Raw genomic sequence first — 20453 nt, forward strand, 5'->3', positions numbered from 1 at the left:
CGATCTGCAGATTACTTGGGTTGTTTTCTAGTTTTGCTACAATGACTGAAGGAATTAGGAGAGTGCTCTATAGCCTTCTAATTAAAAACAGAACAAAATGCTGAAGTAATGTATTTAAAAACTGGTAGCATCATGTAGGTGAGATTACATTTTTTTTTGTGCCTACGGCACTTTGTTCTTGAAAGCATGTCACTTGAATTTGGGGCAGCAGTTGAAGAAACTGCAGCTGTAACCTGGGATAACCTGCATAATTCTTGACCAATGACCTGGTTATCTCAGCTGTTAACCAAGTGCAAATCCAACCAGCTGGAGAAGAAATTGGATAAACAAGTAGCATGCCACTCATGCTTTTCATTAAAAATGTGCTGAGTATCCTAAAAAGGTTTCTGCCTGATAGGAGCATACACAAACATTTTGGCTAAGATGTGTGTATGGTTGGGTAGCATGCCTGAAAGTTTTGTACAGCTTTTTGGTTTTTTTAGCCTGTGCTCTTGAAGAACGGTCTGTGTTGTTTTTGTACTTAGCTTTGCTAACAAACAGCATTGCTTAGAAAACATTGCCATTGATAGCCCACCACTTTTTAATTGCAGATAATCATGAACTCTGTATTTATTTTGAAAGCGCACAGTTTGTACAAGGCTATCTTGCATGCAGTTCACTGTCAGTGATTCTCAGCCAAGCTGCTGGAGCATCCTGGGGTGCTTCAATATCCTTTGAAAAGTGCTTCAAGGTGTGAGAAGATAAGCAGATAAGGCAGGCTCAGGCTCTCCCATTCCTTTACTGCCTGGCCTCTCTGTAAGGAGGGTAAGCACTGCATTTCTCTAAAATGTTTGAGAACCACTGGATTAATGGGTCCCAATGTTCTAAATACAGATTTCTGCAGAAAGAGGGGCATAGAATATAGGTAGCAAAACAAATTAAAAAATAAAGGTGTACAGCTAGTAAGTGTACCCTAAATAGTATTAAGTTAGATGAGTTAAGTATTCCTGTTTGGGCTATAACCATATCTCTCCCACTGCCAGATCAAAGGGCTGCTGGAAGGTGTTTAAATGTAGCTCTTGTTGACTGTGGAGGGGACAGGACAGGCTCTGTACTCAAAACCAGTGTTACTGAGTATGACCAGTTCATAACTTCCTTACAGCAGGGGTGCCTGTGGTCCCCAACCTAAATTAAGAGGGCACACACTTTTCAATCACTTAGATGTCATGGGCAGGAGTTAAATTTGACTGTAGAAGTGAGGATTCATCAAAACCAGCAGTTTCAAGTTTGGTATTTCAGTAGGTTCCAACTTAACAGAAATATTTTAATTAACATTCAGAGTTATAACCTTTGTAAAGCAAGCATTAACGGGAAAACAAATCAGGTAAGTTCAAAAGCTTCCCACAGCTAAAATCAAACTAAACCCACCACCCACTCCTTCCTAATGCAATAATCAAACTTCAGAAATATAACTGAAAAAGCAGTCACTTGTCTGGAAAAAACTGCTAAGATTGTTTCAAAGCATTCTACTCTCAGATATTCAGAAAAGCAGTCAAAAGGGTGACCTCTGAACCGGTCCGGTCACTTCAGCTAGCCAGAGATTGGTGTTTTTGTTCAAACCAGCAAATTGTTAATACATGTTTGCTTGGCTCTTGGGGGGGACATACAACTTTGCACTTTCACTATTTGTTTTTAATATTTTGTATATGAGAGGTTTTTAAAAGTCTCCTCCTCCCCAAAGCAAAACAAAACCTCAGCTGCCTAGTTGCATGGAATTATCCCTTTCTCCAACACAAAGCTCCAAGCTTGTTCTTTTTGAAATGCACTGTCCAATAAGATGGAAAATATTATGTCCAAGTTCCAGGGGAACGTTCTTGATTAAGTTCAGCTCTGGTATGTATGTCCCCACTAAACTAGAAATGTATCAGAGCATAAATGATAATGCATATTTTAAACTATATGTATAATGTCTCTACAGTACTGGATTTTCTAACTATCAAGAGCCGTGTTTAGATGAGATTCTTTAAGAAAGTGCTTGAACAGCTTGTAAAACTAACATGGGTATGACTGCGATAACAAAAATATACTAAAAATGCTTAATTGGCAGAAGAAAGCAAGTACTAGAAGCAGAAACAAACTTTTTCATGATATTCTAATTCATTCAGACTTTCAAGTCCTCACTGTCTAAATTACAAGCTGATACCTCATTTTGCAAACAAAAGGGCGGAACAGGGAAGGAATCTAGTTCACAACCTCTAGTTCAACCCTTAGTTAGTCCAGTATTCCCTGATTCATTACAGTTTATTGTAGAGTAACAATTGCCTCCACCTACCTTTTTTGTACTACGGACATTTGAACATAGCATTTAATAGGAAGAAAAAACAGTTTCCAAAAGTTGAATCATCGGTATGGCTTAGAAATCCGAGTCTGCCCCTTTGTCTGTTTTTATAAACAAGAAAGGAACAGCATCCTGGAATTTTGCACAGGGTAACGAAATGTAAATCTTTATGTAAATCATGGATTTTACTTGTTAAGCAATGGCAAAATTTAAGTCTAGCAATGTTCTAAATGAGTTTAATTTACAGATATTAGGCCCTAAATTCTTTTAATTTTAGAGCAACAAACAGCTCAAAGATGAACAGAACAGAAGGGACAAAAAAGAAAATTGTTTTTATTTCTTAATAGACCATATTAGCACTTTCTTGTATATCAGCAGCAGTCAGTTCTGGAACTTGACACTCGAAGAGTCTGATTTGTGTCATCATTGTCTTGGGCTACTTGGAATGTTCCTCTTACGTCTGAGCTCAGTTCTATTTTATCAGACCCGAAGGTTTTTCTTCAGTAGAATTGTCATCCAGTTCTGGATTATTGTGCTTGTACTGTGGTCTCACATTTGGAGTGCTTACTCCTGAAAGCAGCCCTACTGAAGTTGCTAGACAGGATGGTGTCATAAGACCCATGATGTCACCTTTTGTATGGTCTTTTCTCTACTAGGCTTGGAGAGATCAGCAAGAGAATTCTAGTAAAAGCTGATTCGGCACTTCCAGGAACACAGAGTCCTTGTAAGACAATCCAGAAGAATTCAGTTAATGACTTTTTTTCCATTCAGGCACCTTGAAACTGTGTTGTTGGTAAATAAAGGACTTGATTATGATTTTAAAAGCAGCAGGAGCCAAGAAGAAACTAACAAGTTACAGTTCTTGTCTCAAAGTCAACTTGCATCTGTGGTGTAACTAGGGAGGGGCCACCAGGGGGCAGCTGCTGGGTAGCTGTATTGTTACACCTCTGCTTTGCAGGCACAGACATACGGTTGCCATTTTTCTTTTTAGATGTACAGCTGAATACTTGTAAATGTTTATAGTATTAAGACATAAGCTGGAATTCAGAAGCTCAAACTAAATTCTTTCTGATCACTTTATAGGATGGGCGAAACTGACACTAGCTTTTGATTCACAACTCAGTTCACTTAGATCAGATTTTTTTTTTTACCATATTGTGTAAATCACTACTGCTGTGTTATACAGATTCAAGTATGGTACCACTGTTGCAAACACCTGGACCATGTCTACTCTGAAAAAATACAGCTAATGGTGATAACTGTATGTTTAGCCCCATGGGGAACTACAACATCCCTTTGTGCTTGCCACTCAGACTTTGATTCTTGTAGTTTAAGGACCTCAGTTACTTGAGGTCCTTAATTAATTGAGTTGAGTATATTGGTCTTGTCTTATAGACATTTATGTGTTTAAATATTAATGTTACAAATAGTTTTGTTAAACTCCAATTTAAATTAAATTAATGGAAGGTCATGTCCCATTTAATGTATTTTTAAATAATCCAGACTGCATTAAAATGCTAATCAATATCAAATAGTTTCTATAAATAACACTATTATGCTAAGGTACATTGACCCTCATTCAGCTTAGCTTTGTGACTTTTCAGCTTTGTGAGTGATTGTTAATGACATAATAATCAACTAAAGATATTTATTTTGTGCACTCATATGTACGTATCACCAAAACAGAAACATGATTTTGCAAAATGAGATGGATGATCATCTTATTGAGCCAAGAAAAGCTGAAGATGCTTGCAAAGCAGTAGATGCTTATCTAGTTTGACAGGTGCCATGGAGGGCATAAATCAGTACTTTTAAAGCTGGTTAATTCTCAGTTTAGCAAATTCCATTTGATTTTTAGTATACGAATTTAACCAAAGTGTTTTACGTAACAATCTATAGGACTCTAGTAATTGGTGAACAGAATCCCCAAGACCCTAATGATGAGTTATCCCAGTGACTAGTTAACCTGATTTCACTGCGCTAGGAACTATGCAATCCCAGTCTCTGTGGAAGTTTTTTGCTTGGCCTGCACATGCAGAACTATGTAAAGAAAAGGCTCTCACTGGCTGAAGAGTTTGAGCTTTCTTCCTCCCATGGAAGACCATAGTTGCTGGGAAATGCATTGTATATAGAAATGGTTCTCAATCTTTTAAGACTCAAGTCTAAATAGCCTTTCTAAATTTAGCAGAACCGCATTTCAAGAAGTTATTTAATTCAATTTTTGACTATGGAAAAAAGGATAGAACAGTCTTTCAGTTGCAAAGATCTCTGAAAGACTGCAGCAGGTCAGAGTGTTTTTTAAATAGTGGAGTCCTGTTTGAAATCCCTGGGTTTATCTTGTGAATCGCATGTAGGTATTTGAATACCTAACAGTGTTAATATTGCATGACACCCTTAAAAGGATCTTGTAGCATCCTGGTTGAGAATATAGGATAATTGGCTGTCAGTACTATCCTGGCATATAGGATAGTTTTGAAATCATGATTGTAGAGGATTCTATCCATAGTGCAGATATGAAAACTAGTAACAACTTCTTTTTTTTTTTTTTTTTAAATGAAATGGAAGTTTCTGCTGTAACTGCTGATTAAATACTAAATACACACTGTAGCCTAATTAGTTGGGTCACTGTTTTGGCAAGGCAATACAAACTAGTATTACTGAGTCTCTAAGCATTTTTATTTTCTTGCAATCACCCCTATTGTAGTATAGATATATTTGGACCAGTGGCTGGCAACTTGACAGGCCCAGGAGCTGGAGCAACCCAGCTTGGGTCCAAGGCGGGCCATTGTTCCAAGAGTCATGCTGTACTGGTAGCAGCAGCTGCAGCTTTGTTATGGCCAGAACTGGCCCTGATTAGGCTGCCTAGAGTTTTTATAACAATGACACAAGTTAAACAATCAATGAATCACCTAAAGTCTATTCCCAGAATGGATTAAATGAAACCTTCTTCCAGTTCAGGTGGATTGAACAAAATTTTGCTAATACTCGAGAGAGGGAAAACAGCAAGTTTCATGTAGATGGGCAGCATCCTGCCCATAAGTAAAAAATTTATTTAGGATGTTAGTGGATGTCCTTATGCATTTGCAAAGGGAATAGTAAGCTTTTCCTTTTTGGTGGCCAGGTTCAAATTCAACCTTGGATATTTGAAAGTAATTGCCATTTGCAGGCTGTTCAGTGGTACACCTGAAATGTATCAGAACCCCTATGCCAGTTTCTAGTGTCCAAATTACATTAAGTCACTGCAAGTGATACTTTGTTTAGAAGTATGTACCAAAGTCAGAAGGGGAATGCATCTTTAACTAGTTTCACCCAGCCAGGCTAGCTGGAGCAGTGCTATGAATATATACAGAAGAATTCAGTCTCCTGGATTGCCAGTTCAGCACCTGCTTTTGTGTGCTGGACATAAGGAAGAAAGAAGCCTGAAACTAAATACTGCAGAGCACACAGGGATGAATTAATCAAGCAGCAGTCTTTAAAGGCCGATGAGCTCATACCGTTATAACAGTAATGTCTAAATAAACAGAGCAGTGGTTCTCAGACTTTGCAGACTCGACTCACCTCTCCATAACTTTTCTGAATTTGGTGGCAGCCCAGTTGAGAATCATTCTTCCAGCATCATAACTAATTATTTTTCTATCCTGGGCATAGTGAGGAATGGGGAGGAGGTTGTGCTGAGACCAAGAGAAGGGGAGTTAATGGACTAGGCAGAATCTTACCTGCTACAGCATGAGCTTACCCAGGGGCTACCTGGGGTGGAATCGCTATATCAGCCTCACTCACCCTCTCTACTGTTAACCCTGTCACAGGTGCCAGGGATCTGCATGTAAAAGCCTTAAATTTGGCTGTGAAAGGGTTAACACAGCTGTTGGAAGGGGGAGGGGGGGAAGTGCAGAGCAGGCTAAAGCGGGGATCCTGACTCTGTCTAGGCAGCCTATCTTCCTGGCTGGAGCTAACAACCCCTAGGTGAACCCCTGCTGAGCCCAGACCCTCTGTTACTACTACCCTTGAAAAGGTCTTGTGCTGCCCCAGTTGAGAACTATTGCCTTACAAGTTAAAAGTAAAGTGGAATCTCTTGTGTTGGATTGGGATCTGTCTAATGGGATTTGACTCTGAAGCCTCTCCTTTTAATTTTCCTTACAGTCAGGATGCTTGCCAACACAGCTTTCATGGAAGCTGTTTATATTTGTGCTTTGGAAATGTGCCATGGGTATGTAACCTGGGCGGCGGAGCTACCCGCCAGATGCAGCCAATTATGCATCTCTGGGGTCTCTGTCTCGGAGCCCCCCTTTCTAGAGTGTGGGTAGTCTCCCTACAGAAGGACACCTGGAGCCTCAAAACCTTGGATCAGGCAACACTTAATACTTAATTACATACAATTTACTTGGGGAGAAAAGGGGAGGTGGAAAAAGACCATAAAGATCAATACACCAACAAAGATACTAATAACTATTATGTACTAATAGCTATTATACTTATGCTACAGGAGTATGAAGCTCTAAACAGTCTCCTTTTCTGGAAATTTGGGAGCAGTCTCTGGGGAAGGGGACAGTCATTGAGAATGCCTTATACTCAACCCTCAGTTCGGTTCCTAGATGAGTTTTGCCCTACATTGCTTGTAGTGACGTTCTACAACTCCTGGCAGTGAATGTCACACTGGTCCTGGATGCAAGTAACAACCCAGTCTTTTACACACATTGTCCACCCCCATGGGAGAGGCAGGAAAGTTCTGACACTCGCATGTGTAAGCCCCTTCAAGGGCTTATACTCTATGGTGTAGCAGACAGATCCTCCCTGGATCAGTCTCGTACCAGTCACCCCTTGTGGAGTGGGTGGAGCCAACCTCCTTTGGCCAAAACCTGGCTCCTCCCCCTCAGCAGGGGCTCTGGCAAGCACTGTGCAGCTTACTACTGGGCTCCTGCGTCCTGGCGAGGGGCGTATGGCCTGTTTGGTGAAAACCTGCAGTTTTGCGATCCCCACCTGCAATATCTTTCTCCACCACTCAGAATTCGACGGGGCACTCTTCCTTGTGTGGAACAGGTGACTCTCCCCACCTCCCCCTCATGGGCAGACTGAGCACCCAGGGAAGGCTCCTCTGGGACTACAATTCCCTCTTCTATAACAAACAAGGGATACGCTGACAGCCCCATCCAGACTTGACAGGCATAGTCTTGCTCTGTCTCCCAAAACCTTCTGGCTCTTGGAGCAGCGCCTCAGTTCTGCCATCCCGCTCTTGTTCCAGCCCTGTCCAGATTTCTGGCTCTTCTGGTGCTCATTTGACTGCTCTTCTGGTGCTCGTTTGACCATCAGCTTACCCCAGCTCTTCAATGCCCATGTGCTTCTCCTCCCCCTGGCTGCAGCACATGCCTTCTTTTATCCCCTCCACGCCCCTGGATAGCAGCTCATCCAATTAGGAGTCCAGATTGAATTCTCTAGTTGCCTTAAGCCACATCTGTGGACCATGGCTGGTCCAATCAGAAGTTCAGGTTGAATGGTCCAATCACGCTGAACTTCCCTTGTTGCTATAGGTTGAAGCATAAGCCCAACCGGACAGATACCAGGCTGTAAGAGAGCCTGATCTAACTCTGTTACAGGTATAAACAATACCCACAAAATTAGAACATAGAACAGTTGCATTTAAATATTTAAAACACTTCAAAGTTGATAATACCTGTGGGTAACTATTAACAACAAAGCAACACTTAGTTACTTCAGAGCTGCACTATCAGTAGATTGGAATGCTCATTTGTTGAGCTAAATTTTGACATATCAGACTGGCAGGTGGTAATGCCAGCCTATTATTGTTTGTTTAACAATATACTTTTATTGGATTAACGATATCATTGGGAAGGATGTTAGACATGTTTCAGGCCCTTCCTTGGGTCTGGGAAAAGTTACGTAGAACATTTGCTCCTGTGCTTGAACTTTGTTTCATTATTATTTTCTGAGCTGCTATTCAATTATCATAAGGTTAGCAGAGAAAGTTGTTACTCTACTGTGATAAGGTTAGCAAACAGTTCTTTGGTTTCACATCGTTTGCTCAGATGGCAGTCAGCTAGTTAACTTTGAGTAGGTGTTGTTGAGGTTGTTTCTTTATATTAATTTCTGATTTAAGTTTTTCCCCAAAATAAATATAAATATATAACCATACCTGTTCCTCTACAAACCTGTCTTGTGATTTCTCCTTATTCCCATTACAATGACTTCACCTTCACCTCTAGCTGTCATAATTGTATAAAGGACTGCCTCTGCATCTCCCTCCTATCCCTTCCCCTCCGCATCCTCCCACTCGTAATTTCACAGTCCTTTCTTTCATCCCTGTAATCATCGTTGTGGTCATCTCCATAACTTGTTTCTTTAGTTAGGAAGTAAATCTTTAGGTATTTAGGAATATGCATGTAAACATCCTGTAAAACAAGATCTGTGGATCAAAGCTTGCTATGGAACGTGTGAAATTCAGTATTGACTGCTTATTAGAGCAGATGCACTGGATGGGAAATGAGAGAACCTTGAAATTTATATTCTTTTATTATAAAATAGAATAAAATTAAACTTGGTCATTAGCAATGGGCTGGTCCCTTTACCTGTGCGAGATGTAAATCCCAGAATCTAACCAGAAAGTGGAGAGAGGTGTGGGGGGAGGTGGAAATCCCTCTTCCCACTTAGTCTAAAAAAGGTTTTTTCTTTTGATCCATCCCTTTGAAGTTCTTATTTTTTGTTAAACCTTGCCTTGTTCTCATTCTGCATTAATGCTCTTAAGACTGACTTTGGAAAGAAGGTATTATTTACTCATGTTAACCTCAGTCCTGTTTATCATTAACCCTATTTCTTGTCATGAATTGTCCTTCCTGTGCAACTTCTGCTCTACTCTAACAGCTTTCTAGCTAAACAAAAGGACTTCTTTCTGATTTTTTCCATTAGCCTGTTACATTCAATGTTTTCATAGCCTATCTCCAACTTCTCTTCCTATAATATAAATCCTACATTACTGGCTATTACTTCAACCTTTCCATGTTTGAACATGTAGAATTGATCCACAGTTTTATAGTTTATAGAATAGGATTAATACATTCTCTGGTTTTCCTAGCAGCCATGGTACTATTAAAATTGGGTGGTCTTAATAGTAGTGCAAAAAGCCATCCACCAAAGCATCTGCATTTAAGGCTGCATTCACACATTCAAGTGATCCAGGACAACTCTCCTAGGTTTGTATTCCTGAGAAAAAAGCTGACCTGTACAGAAATCCAGAGAAGCAAAGAGCCTGTAGTGCTGATGCTGGGCTGCAAGGGGTACCTAGAATAAGCAGCCCAGGTTTTTATTTATTTATATATTTAAAGTGAATGTAGGCAGGGTTCCTCAGGGAAGATGGGGGTGGGGTGTGTGCTGTGCATGGAGTCATAGATTATAAGGCCAGAAGGGACCTCAGAAGATCATCAGGTCCAGCCCCCTACACCAAGCAAGAAAGATAACTGGGGATCAGGTGATTCTAGCAAGGTGACTGTGTAGTCTCCTCTTGAAGACTTCCAAGGTAGGTGATTGCGCCACCTCTGGAGGGAGTTTATTCCACAGTCTGGACACCCTGACTGTGAAGAAATTTTTCCTAACTTTGAGCCTGAATCGATCTTCCAGGAGTTTTTGACCATTACTCCTGGTTTTCTTCTCCTCCAACCTTTCCTTCCCCCATACTGTCTTGGAGCTCAGCTAAGGCTGGGCAGGACACATATGCTTGTATGCTTCCTTGAACCTAAGTGCTACAGTGTGATTCAGGCAGGGAATTAGCCAGGAGCTGAACACGTTCCCTAAGTGCTTCAGTACTGGACTTTTCCAGGCCAAAGCATTTGGTGGGGTGGGGGGTGTTCTGCTCCATGAGACTGATATGGGAGGGGGAGAAAGGAGCAGCAAAGCACACTGGCTGCATGTACAGAAGTTATGTTTCCAAAGAGAGATTTTTCTGGAAAGCCACTTCACTTGGGTTGTTCCCAAGTGATTTTTCTCCCTGAGTGGCCACTTTTACTCTGGGAGAAAAATTACAAACTTCTGTACATTCATGGTTTCTCCTGAGAGAGCAGGGACTCTCTCTGGAGAAACTGAGCATTTGTTCAAACCCTAAGACTTTTTGGCAAAAGTGGGAGGGAATCATAAATGAGCTTTTTTTTTTATTTAAAAGCTTTAAAAGGCAGGTAGATGCATTTTTACTAAAAACATTTGAAGAGGTGAAATGATATGAAATGAAGGAATACTTAAGTTTGAAAATTATGGAATTCTATAGTACAAAAGTAGTCTTCAGATTTACTGTTCATAGGGGGACTCGCTTATTAGTGCATTTTCCCCTCAAATCTTTCTGAAGAACTAGATTAATAAAGATGCAGCGAAGCCAAGCATAGAACTTCAGTTCTTGTTTTTCCAGCTGAATAACTTTTTTTTTTTTTTTTTTTAATTTGCCGCCTTCATTCCCTTCCCTGCGCAGTGAATACTTGGCTTTGTGTTGGGCTCATGAAGAAATCTCTGGGACCAAGTTTCATGCCTCTCTAAATGCAATCCTCTAAGATGTTTCAAGAATTGATGTAGTGGAAATTGCTTGCCTAAATTCTGTCTTCATTCCCATCTGAAGGAGATTGCTTATGTTTATTTGGTTTAATAGATATCTGACTGGGCCTAGGAAAACACTCTCTCCCTCCTTCAGCTTGTGTTAGTTGGATCTGGCCCATGGGCCATAGCTTGCTGACCCCTGTTCTACTATAATTGGTCTTCCAAGTGATAGATCAATATTTTGTCAGTAAAACAGTGTAGCAAAAGCCTGTTTCTGCATCAGCAATTTCCAGTTTTATAATTTTTTGTTGGAAGGAGATGGCAATGTGTAGTCCTACTTGGAACATCAATCTTGTTAGGATCCTAGATATCTTATAATCTATGGAAATTTTGGAGGCTGTATATTTCCACATTGGGCCTAAATGGAGTTTGCCTCATGATGATATCTGTCAATGCTGGAAATACATGGTAATGGAGAAACTATAGCAAAGACATATGACAGTCGTGCCAGTAAAATAGGATCAGAAAGAAAAACATAAGACTAAAATTGAAACTGTGCTTTTGTGTGTCTTTAAACTGATTATTCTTGACTTCCCAGAAAAAAAGCTGATTTTGCTTAGCTCATTCTGAACTCATCAGAAAAGTTTTAAAACCATTAAAAAAATTACTTCTGTCATTAAAAAATGTAGTGGGTAGCTTTAAAATAGGTATGTGAGAGTAAAAGGGTAGTGGAAATCAAGCTAATGCTTAATTTTGTAGTATCACACTTAAGTGGTAGATGGTACTGAGGAAACTATCAAATTACAAAACAGGAGGAAAAGGCAGAAGCAGGGCAGGGTGGCATCGTAGGGTATGGAGGACAGATGTATTGCTTAGAACATTCTACATGCACTTTAAATCCCAGGAGTCTAGACTTAGAGGCCACTTAAGATCATCTTAAACTTTCTGGAATGTCTCAGTAACACACTGGGAAAATCAAGTAGTTTTGAGCAGGTCCTCCATGAACTGGCTCAGGTTTGCGTAGGGACACCAAGCATTTTGTGCCTAGTCTGGCTAGTCCTTCAGGCATCCTAAACTGCAGTGATCCTCAGTTACCCCACCTCCAAACTGCATGTTGCTCTGGAATGCAGTCAAGACACTTGTACAAACCCCCACTCCTCCCTCCACTGGGATGGGCAGATTTCAGGAGCAAAAGTGGAGACTTTAAGTTCCCAAATCAAATAATAATCCTGTCACACTTGGCAGCCCCTGCCCTCCCTCCTCTGCTCACCAGCACATCCTTTTCCCTGTTCGCTGCCTGCACATTGATCTGGAAGCAGGAGGGGTGGGGGAAGCAGAGCTGTCCCAGCCCTGTTTCAGCTGGGGACAACCATGGCAGAAGCAGCAGCAACAGGCAGTTTCCTCCTCTGATCAGGCTCCCCAGATGTTCCCTGCTGGCCCAGGAGCAAGTGCAAGAAGGGAGAACCTGCTTGCTGCTGCCATTTTTGTCCCTACTTGAGCCCAGCTGGACTGAGCAGGAGCAGCTGTGTGCTGAGATCAGCTAGGGACAGCAGCAGCGGTGGGCAGGGGAGGGGACACACTGCTGAGGACAGAGTAGAAGAGATTTTTATGTGCTTTAGGTACTGCTTTTCCCATGGTATGGTCTGAAAGGGGGATCCTGAGACTACACCTCCTCTATATCTGGCTCTGCCAGGTGTTGGGGGCTTTGTGGCCTTCTGCTTGTTCCTGGGGGACTTTGTGCTTCTGGGCACCCCAAGATCTCTGCAGCTTTTCAACCCCTGCCTTGACAGCGACACTGTTGATTTCACTTTCCTGTTACAGATCCTGTGCTCCAGGATGCCAGGCTCATTTGGAGAGGGGAGTTGTTAAGGGCTGGGTAACTTGATCCAAATGAGCCTGGCACTGTGGAACACGGGGTCTGTAGCAGAAAGGTAAAATTGACAGCTGAGCTTTCAAAGCAGGGATTGAAAAGCCACAGAGATTGTGGGGGGCACCCAGAGCACACAGACCCTCGCCACCTGGAAATCCTTTGACTCTACCCTGAAAGATGTGATGGTCCAAGCATTTTACCACCCTCTTTCAGCAGCAGTGAAATCTCTAAAAGCTGAGGGTTCTTAGAATCCTTAACAGTGTATGTGCGGAAACTTCTGTCCCAGGGACAGTTGCGACCAGCTCCCAATTGGCGACCTTCTTGGAACAGTTGAAGTGTCATGCCTAACTCCTGCAGAAAGGCATAAGCTTTTATAGGTGGCAGCCTACTGTATCCAAATGCTATGAAATAAACATTTTGGAACCTCCTGCATTTTAAGCAAAGTACTAGCCTAGCTGCAAACTAATATAATCTTGCAGTATGATCTCAAATTACCACCAGATTCTCTTGGTTTTGTCTGCAGTTTCTTTTTGTGGGTGGCAAAACATAACTGGTAAGTTCTGCACGTTCCGAAGACTACATTGTCTTGTGCTCTACTCCTTCAAAGGCTTTGCATCTCAGCTTGATTTCCCTAGCCTTAGATTTGAACAATCATTAATAGTGTAGAAAATAGACTTCCTGTTGATTCTCTCTGCTTTTCTGTAGTGATTCAAGAGTCCAAGATCAGGCTCCTGATGTTAGGAGTGTGCTTTGGAATGTGCACAACTGAATAGCTCTGGTTTTGGGACAGCACCACAATGGGAAATCAATTGCAGGAAAATGGCATGGGTTGGTTTTTGGGTACAAGTGCCTTGGCAAATTCCTTGTGAGTTGCAGTTTACACAAGGGAAAGTGAGGTATAGTGACTTGATCACCTGAAGAACCTGCAAAAAAACCAAATCAGTCTCCATCATCGTTGATAGTTTGCATCCCTTTGGATTAGATGGGAGACATATGTATTAGTCCTTGGCTCTTTAAGTGTGTGATATGTCAAAGCCCTGTGTATAAGCATGAGTGGGTGTTTAAAAGGGTATTGATGTAGAATTTGGAAGAGGGAAGTATGACAGAGGAAGCAGAGAATACAATAGAGAGAGAGAGGAAAGGAAGAGAATAGCAAACACTGAAGGCAAGAGAGGAAAAAGCTCACTGAACTACTGCAAAGATAAGAATATAGTGTAGAGAGGTCAATTAGGAAAGATGCAACTTATGGCAGGTCTGGTATTTGTTCTATTTAGTAATTTTTAAAAATATATCAAGCTGGAGAGTAGGCTGCAATTAAATGCAGTAAATCAATAGTAAACAAATGAGATTCCTTTTAGTTGCAGGATGTGTGGTTTTGAGTGAATGGATGAGTTTCAGGCTAGCTGTTGGGGTGTGGGGGGAGTTGTTGTTGGGTTTTTTTTGTTTGTTTGTTTGTTTTTAGATACCAGGTAAATGTTTCAAGTCCTGGTAATTGATATGCTACTGTTGTGCCCCAGAGTTTGCTTCTAAATTCTGTGTAGTTTTATTCTCCTTCCAGAGAATTGCCTGCTTTCAATTATAGAACCCTTTTAATGGTGTAATGTTCTAGTAGCTTACTGGTACACATTATTATAGTTAATTGTGAATTAAAATGATTGTGAAGAAAAACAGTAAAATAGAGAAATGTAAGCAACCATGACCTGATTCCAAAAGGCCTATAATGTTCTTTCACATTTTTTTGATAAATGCTGATCTAGCTTCACAAATTCTCTTTTATCAATGCAGTAACAAGGGTTACTGTTAAGCAAAAAGGGTGGCCTGCATTACAGTAGAAATTAGAATAGAAATTATAATTTACTATGCACTGAAATTAGCATACCTTGTCAGAAGTAGTAGTCATGGAGTTTTAAAACTCCCAGAATATATTGGGGGAAGGAAATTACTAACATTTTTGCTCAATAAAAATGCAGCAAGATTACGAGTACTCAAGCACTCCACCAAAGTAAACTGCTATTAAACTACTGAGCACTGTTACTAGACAGTTTAGTCTTAACTTGCAAGATGCATTAAGTTTCTTACAAAGCCGTAATCTTTCAGAGAGACCTTGGGATATATCTGGCTGTCATATACAATAGTCAATACAAAATATATATTAAATAATGCTTTTTTATCAGACTCTGGCTTTGTTCCTGCTTCGCCTTTAGGGTGAGGGGGAAAAGCGCACTTGAATATTGTGAAGAAAAAGAAACATACAATTCCACATATTATTCTGAAATTAATTCGACATATTTAGTTAATAAATATAACATTTGTCGACCATTTGCATGTTTGTTGGAAAAGACAATAATTGTTATCAAGATTCTTCATTGAAAGATTAAACAAAGTGAATATTGAGGATATTCTTAATGTTTAATCTTAAAATTTACCATTGTCTTTAAATTATTGATGGAATATGCTCTTTAATTTGTCAAAGGTGATGTAATTTAATGGGAAGTAGTGATTCTGAAATGTAATCAGTTCATTTGGCACAAAAAGAGCACTTCAGTCTTGACAAATATTACAGTTGGCCCACTTAGCCCAGTAAAGGAACAGAAAATCAGTTGACAGTGCAGGGGTGGGCAGTTATTTTGGGCGGAGGGCCGCTTACCCAGTTTTGGCAAGCTGTCAAAGGCTGCATGGGTAGCCCTGCCCCTGGGCAGGTACCCTGCCCCCAGTCACCATCTTGGGACCAATGTCCCATGGCCAGCACTGGTGGGTCCCAGACAGGGGTCTGTTGAGCCGGGCTGGGCTGCACCAGCAGTGAGGGCCCTGTACTTCCACGCCCGCTCACTCCCCCAGCCTCCAGTGTTCCCCCAGCCTCACGGTACAGGTGGGGGGGCAGCTCACTCCTGTGCCTGCTCACTCCCCCATCCTTCAGTGTTCCCCCAGCCTCGGGGTACAGGTGGGGGTGGGGGGGGCAGCGCACAGCCCCGACCCCCTGCTTGTCAGCAGGGAAGGAACTGGTGCGGAGTGTGCGGAAGTGACCCCTCACCCACCCTGTGGCCGGTGCTCACAGCCCACGCGGGGCTGTCCTGAGCAGGCACAGCCCCATGTGGGTTGTGAAGTGGCTGCAGCGCAGGGTGCCGGCCATGGGGCAGGTGAGGGGCTGCTTTTCCAGAGCTCAACACGTGGGCCCTGTGCCAGCTCTGGGCTTGCCTGTCAGGGTTGTGCCATGGCAGCAGTAGCTGCGGCCCCCCTGCTTGCTGTGCCAGTCTTTGCTGCTGCTGCTTGCCCGGAGCTTGCATGCTGGGCAGCCCAGAGGCAGCGGTGGCAGCCAGGCTGCAGCCTACCACAGCATGAGCTCCACGAGCGGCTGCAGCAGAGAGCGCCAGCCAGAGGGCAGGAGAGGGGCCACTTTTCCCTGCACTCCACACCAGCTCCTTCCCTGCTCCCCGCCTGACCCCTCTCCCACCTGGGCAGCCATGTGGTCCTAGGCCAGAAGCCCTTGCTGGGGCTTCCACCTGGAGGAGCGGGGCCAGGTGGGCCCTGCTGTTGCAGGAGGCTGCCGAGGATTCCCCTGGGTCCTACTGCCCCTGGTTCCTGTCATTTTTGACAGGAACCAGCAACAGTTAAATTTTAATTTTCAAAAAAATTTTAGGGACCCCGCAGGCCAGATAGAATGGTATTTTCCCCACCCCTTTCATAGTGTCTGGGATTATTTTCTGGGTCTCCTATTTCATGTTTCCTAGGGTGACTGTTTGTTATTCAGTAAATTTATGGGACTGCCATTTTATTTCCTGACCATACTTTTATAGTTGTTCTTACCATTTGTACTAGTTCATCAAAATGCATAGAAATTTATAGTTAGAAAATGTTTAGTTTATTACTTTATTTATCTTTATGCCTGCAACATTGAAAACTGAAACATGACTTAAATTATTGTAACTTTCTTTCCAATTATGTAATGAGATACTATGTTAAAGTAAAGATCAAGGTGCCACATTTGATAAATTAATGAAGTATTTCAAACCAACACACAAGCACTATAAAAAGTTGTATTTTTTCTTGAGCTGTGTTCTGTCTGTTTGCTATAGTTATTCCACCTTTTTTTTTTTTATTTGAACTTTGAACAATTTGAGAAAGCATTTAAGTAACTTCTTTATCTTATGCTATTTGACAAATGGGTATTAAGCAATAACTGGACTTTTTAAGGGAAACTAATTGGTATCCACAATATAAATCAATTAGGTTTTAGAGAGAGCTAGGTAAAGGAAATATAGTTTACTTACATAGGCAGTTCTTCAAGAATATTTAAGACTAAGTGCCAAGCAGAATGTGAGCATCCAGAAATGGAGGCACAGAAGAAGGCAGAGAAACAACAACATTTGAAACTGTTCAGCCAATAATAGAATTAATTATTCTTTGTAAGTGACTTCCTGCCAGTATAAAAAGAAAATCTTGTTACTGCCAGTTTCATGTTCACAAGTTCAAAAGTTCTACATCTATCAAGAACATAGTTACACTACCAAATGCATAATAAGTCAGATTTACCTATGTTGCTGTTGAGAGTTAATGCCTCTTCTGATACAAAACAATAGCATATTGAATGGAGGGGAAGCGGCAATTGAGTAAATTTAATGTATTCCGTTTAGAAAAAAACAGTACATTTAGGGGACAGAGAGAACATTGCTACAAATCATAACTTGCTGATGCGAAATATGAAGTAGCTCCTTGGAACCATTGCATTTTACTTGCCTTTTTAAATTGTTACATACCTGTGATACTAAATAATAGTGTAAGATTTTGGAATTATTAATCGACTACTTCTTATAAAAATATATATACTAGTAGTTTAGTTGCAGTGTTTTTTAGTTTTGCATCATTAGCTATTGAATTATATTGTAGCATTCAGTATTTGACACTACATGTAACTGTAGTGTTAAGTGCATTTCTGTTAAATTACTTGCAGATTTTATCTCTGTTTCTAGACCTGTTCTAAGTGAAGTGGTATTAGAGTGGACTGGTATTTGCTTGTAAAAGGTGCAGGACAGAATACTAGAGTATGCTTCCTTTTGGAAGGAATAAATCCAGCAACAGGGGACTACTATGGAGCTTCTAGCTTTCACTTTCTGCCAAACCCTTCTGGACTCTCCATTTGCTTCCAAATACTTACTTGTTGGGTACTTTGAGTAGTTTTTCAGTTTTTCCTCCCCTCCAGAAAAAGCAAAAATGTGTAGGTCTTGTAACAGTATGAAAACATTTACACTCTAATCTTGTTCCCTTACATAAAAAATTATTTAGCTCTGCAGTACCACTGTTCATGTAAGAAGAGCCTGCATTGAAGTGCAGAGTCAGTTAAACGTGACCTGTATACATAGTACAGTAGCTCATGTACTGTAAACCATAGTGAGGCATTTGCAAATAGTGGTGATTCTTGCGTGTATAAGTAGAACAAGTAAAAGATGAAAGGCATATAAATTATGTGATTATTGCAAATTAGTGGATGAACTAATTTGATTAATCATAGGAAAATTTAAATTAGAAATTGGACCAGCATCTAAAAGATGCTGGTCTAGTTTCCATTTTCTTACTATACTGCTTAAAAACAACTGAGAAATAATTGTATGCTTTCCTTTAAGCTTGATTTAGTATTCAAGGGTTGACTATAGTGACATTTCATCCTTTTGGCAGAGTTCCAAAGTTGTTTTTCTGAAATACATCATTACCTGTATAGAACTTGGCAATTTAAAAGAAATTGGGTATAGTTTACAACAGGTCCATGACAGAACAGACTCAAGAAATTAAAAAAAAAAAAAAATCTTAAAATCCCTCTTAGGATGTTAGCCCTGCTGAAGGGAACTCAGCATCTCATAAAAAGTAAAAACTGTTATGTGTTTTTGATGCAAGTTATTAAATAGTCTAAGAAAATGAGGTAGTGTGCTTAGGTTTTTTTTCTGTGATTTAAAATAAGACCATATGGGGGCTGTCGGCCATGTGAGCAGCCTTGTATCTTTGATTGTCTGACAATATAATTTTAGTATTTGTGGGGAAGCAAGGATTCACTTAATACAACATTTTCCTATATCTGTTTCATTTGTCAGAAAAAGCAAACCTCTGTGCTGGGGAAACCAAAACCATGGTCTCTATAGATGGACCATAGGACTAATTAGCACCTGTATAGCAGCTATTATAGGATGATGGATGAGAAATCTTTTAAAACTTTTCCACTTAAAAACACTTTCAAGGAGCCATTTCCTATTATGTATATATTTTTTTACCTTTTAATATGCATAGCGAATAGCAAATTACGAATGAAAATTTCTAGTGGAGATGGTTATAAAAAAAAAAAAACCTTCCATATATTCAAGGTATAATCTATTTTTTCCCTTTCTTTTCAATCAGAGCACAACAATGGAAGAAACGGCAATATGGGAACAACATACAGTGACTCTTCACAGGGTAAGTTACAACTAATTTTGTGTGTTTAACTCAGGATACTGGCAGCTTTTGAAAACAATAGAAAATATCCAGATGTCCGGATGTAAGAAAAAGGAAACTAGTTTTATCACAGTCCTCTGTTTAAAATTAGATTTGCTGTGAACTTTGTAGAACAGTAGGTGTATTTTATCTTTTTGTCTACTTTTATGGGTATAAGTCTGTTTACGAGTGACCAGGCTAGAAGTTAGGATTTAGATAACTTTTTTTCATAACCCAAATCAGTTGATACTGTGCTTAATTGTTTTTCATATATAACAAAGCTAAACCATTTTTGAAAATTTACAATATAGCTTAACGATATACATTTTATTTGCAGAAACACAGAACAGTAGTTTCTTACAAATAGAATACAATTTCAAGTAATATTGTTAAATTTTAATACTTGCTGTCTCAGTTTTAATAATTGAACTAAAGTTGTAATATACAGCCATTAGGTATAAAGTATAGTCCTAGTGAATTACTTTAATAAAAAGTTCTTAACTAAAAAAAAAAATGCACTTTTTCTTAAAAATCTTAATGTTTTCTGAGGGTATTCTGATTCTTTATAGTTTAACTTTCTTAATATAGCTGGTCTGAGCTAGTCAAGAATTGTTAACCTTTACCTTATTTAAATACAGTTCTAGTAAAACTCAGATGTGAAAACAAGGCTTAAAGCTTTCACTTTTTTTCCAATTTGAAAAGTTTTGTACTTTGCTATGTAACAGAAGGTGTTAGTTGACTTTTCTGTTGGTTATTTAGGGATGTAAAAGCTCGGTCAAGCCCATTTAATTCACACTAAGGATTGAGACAACTCTGAATTACTTAACTGTGTAAACAAACAGCCAAAGGAGTGCTAAAAACTATAATAAAACGTGTTTTATGTATGTCTTAACACCAGGGTTCTAGGTTTTCCATTTGCTGCGGAGAAAAAAGTGTATTTTCTCCTATAATGGAGAAAAACGTAGATTTTCTCTTTCAGAGGAAAGAACCTCAGATTTCTCCTTTTGAAAGGAGAAAAACCTGGGAAACTGCGGGTTTTCCTTTGCAGGTTGGCTGGTCCAGTCTGCCAAGGGGCTGGTTGGGGCAGCGGGGAGCTTGCCCACTGGTTGGAGCAGCAGGCATGTGTGCACATGCACGTGGCAGCCAGGCGGTGGTGGAGAGCAGATCCCACAGCGCCCCACAAGTAAGTCAGGGTGGGGGGGAGGGAGGGGGGGGATTGGAAATGTACTGGGGGGGCATGTTCCCCCTCCTCCCCAATTTATACACCCACAGTGGGCTTGGGGC

General features: G+C 40.5%; 1 protein-coding gene across 11 annotated transcripts in view; it reads left to right on the forward strand.

Moving 5' to 3' along the window:
* The window catches only part of TJP1 (tight junction protein 1), a 346374-nt gene that overhangs the window by 244731 nt on the left and 81190 nt on the right, over positions 1-20453 (forward strand). For all 11 annotated transcript variants that reach the window (XM_025199469.1, XM_025199470.1, XM_025199472.1 and 8 more), the window contains one exon: positions 19095-19151. In XM_025199469.1, coding sequence (XP_025055254.1) covers positions 19095-19151 — 57 coding nt within the window. The remainder of the gene's footprint in view (positions 1-19094; positions 19152-20453) is intronic.

This window comes from Alligator sinensis, unplaced genomic scaffold (genome assembly GCF_000455745.1).
Source record: "Alligator sinensis unplaced genomic scaffold, ASM45574v1 scaffold458_1, whole genome shotgun sequence".
In the NCBI taxonomy this organism is placed as follows: domain Eukaryota; kingdom Metazoa; phylum Chordata; order Crocodylia; family Alligatoridae; genus Alligator; species Alligator sinensis.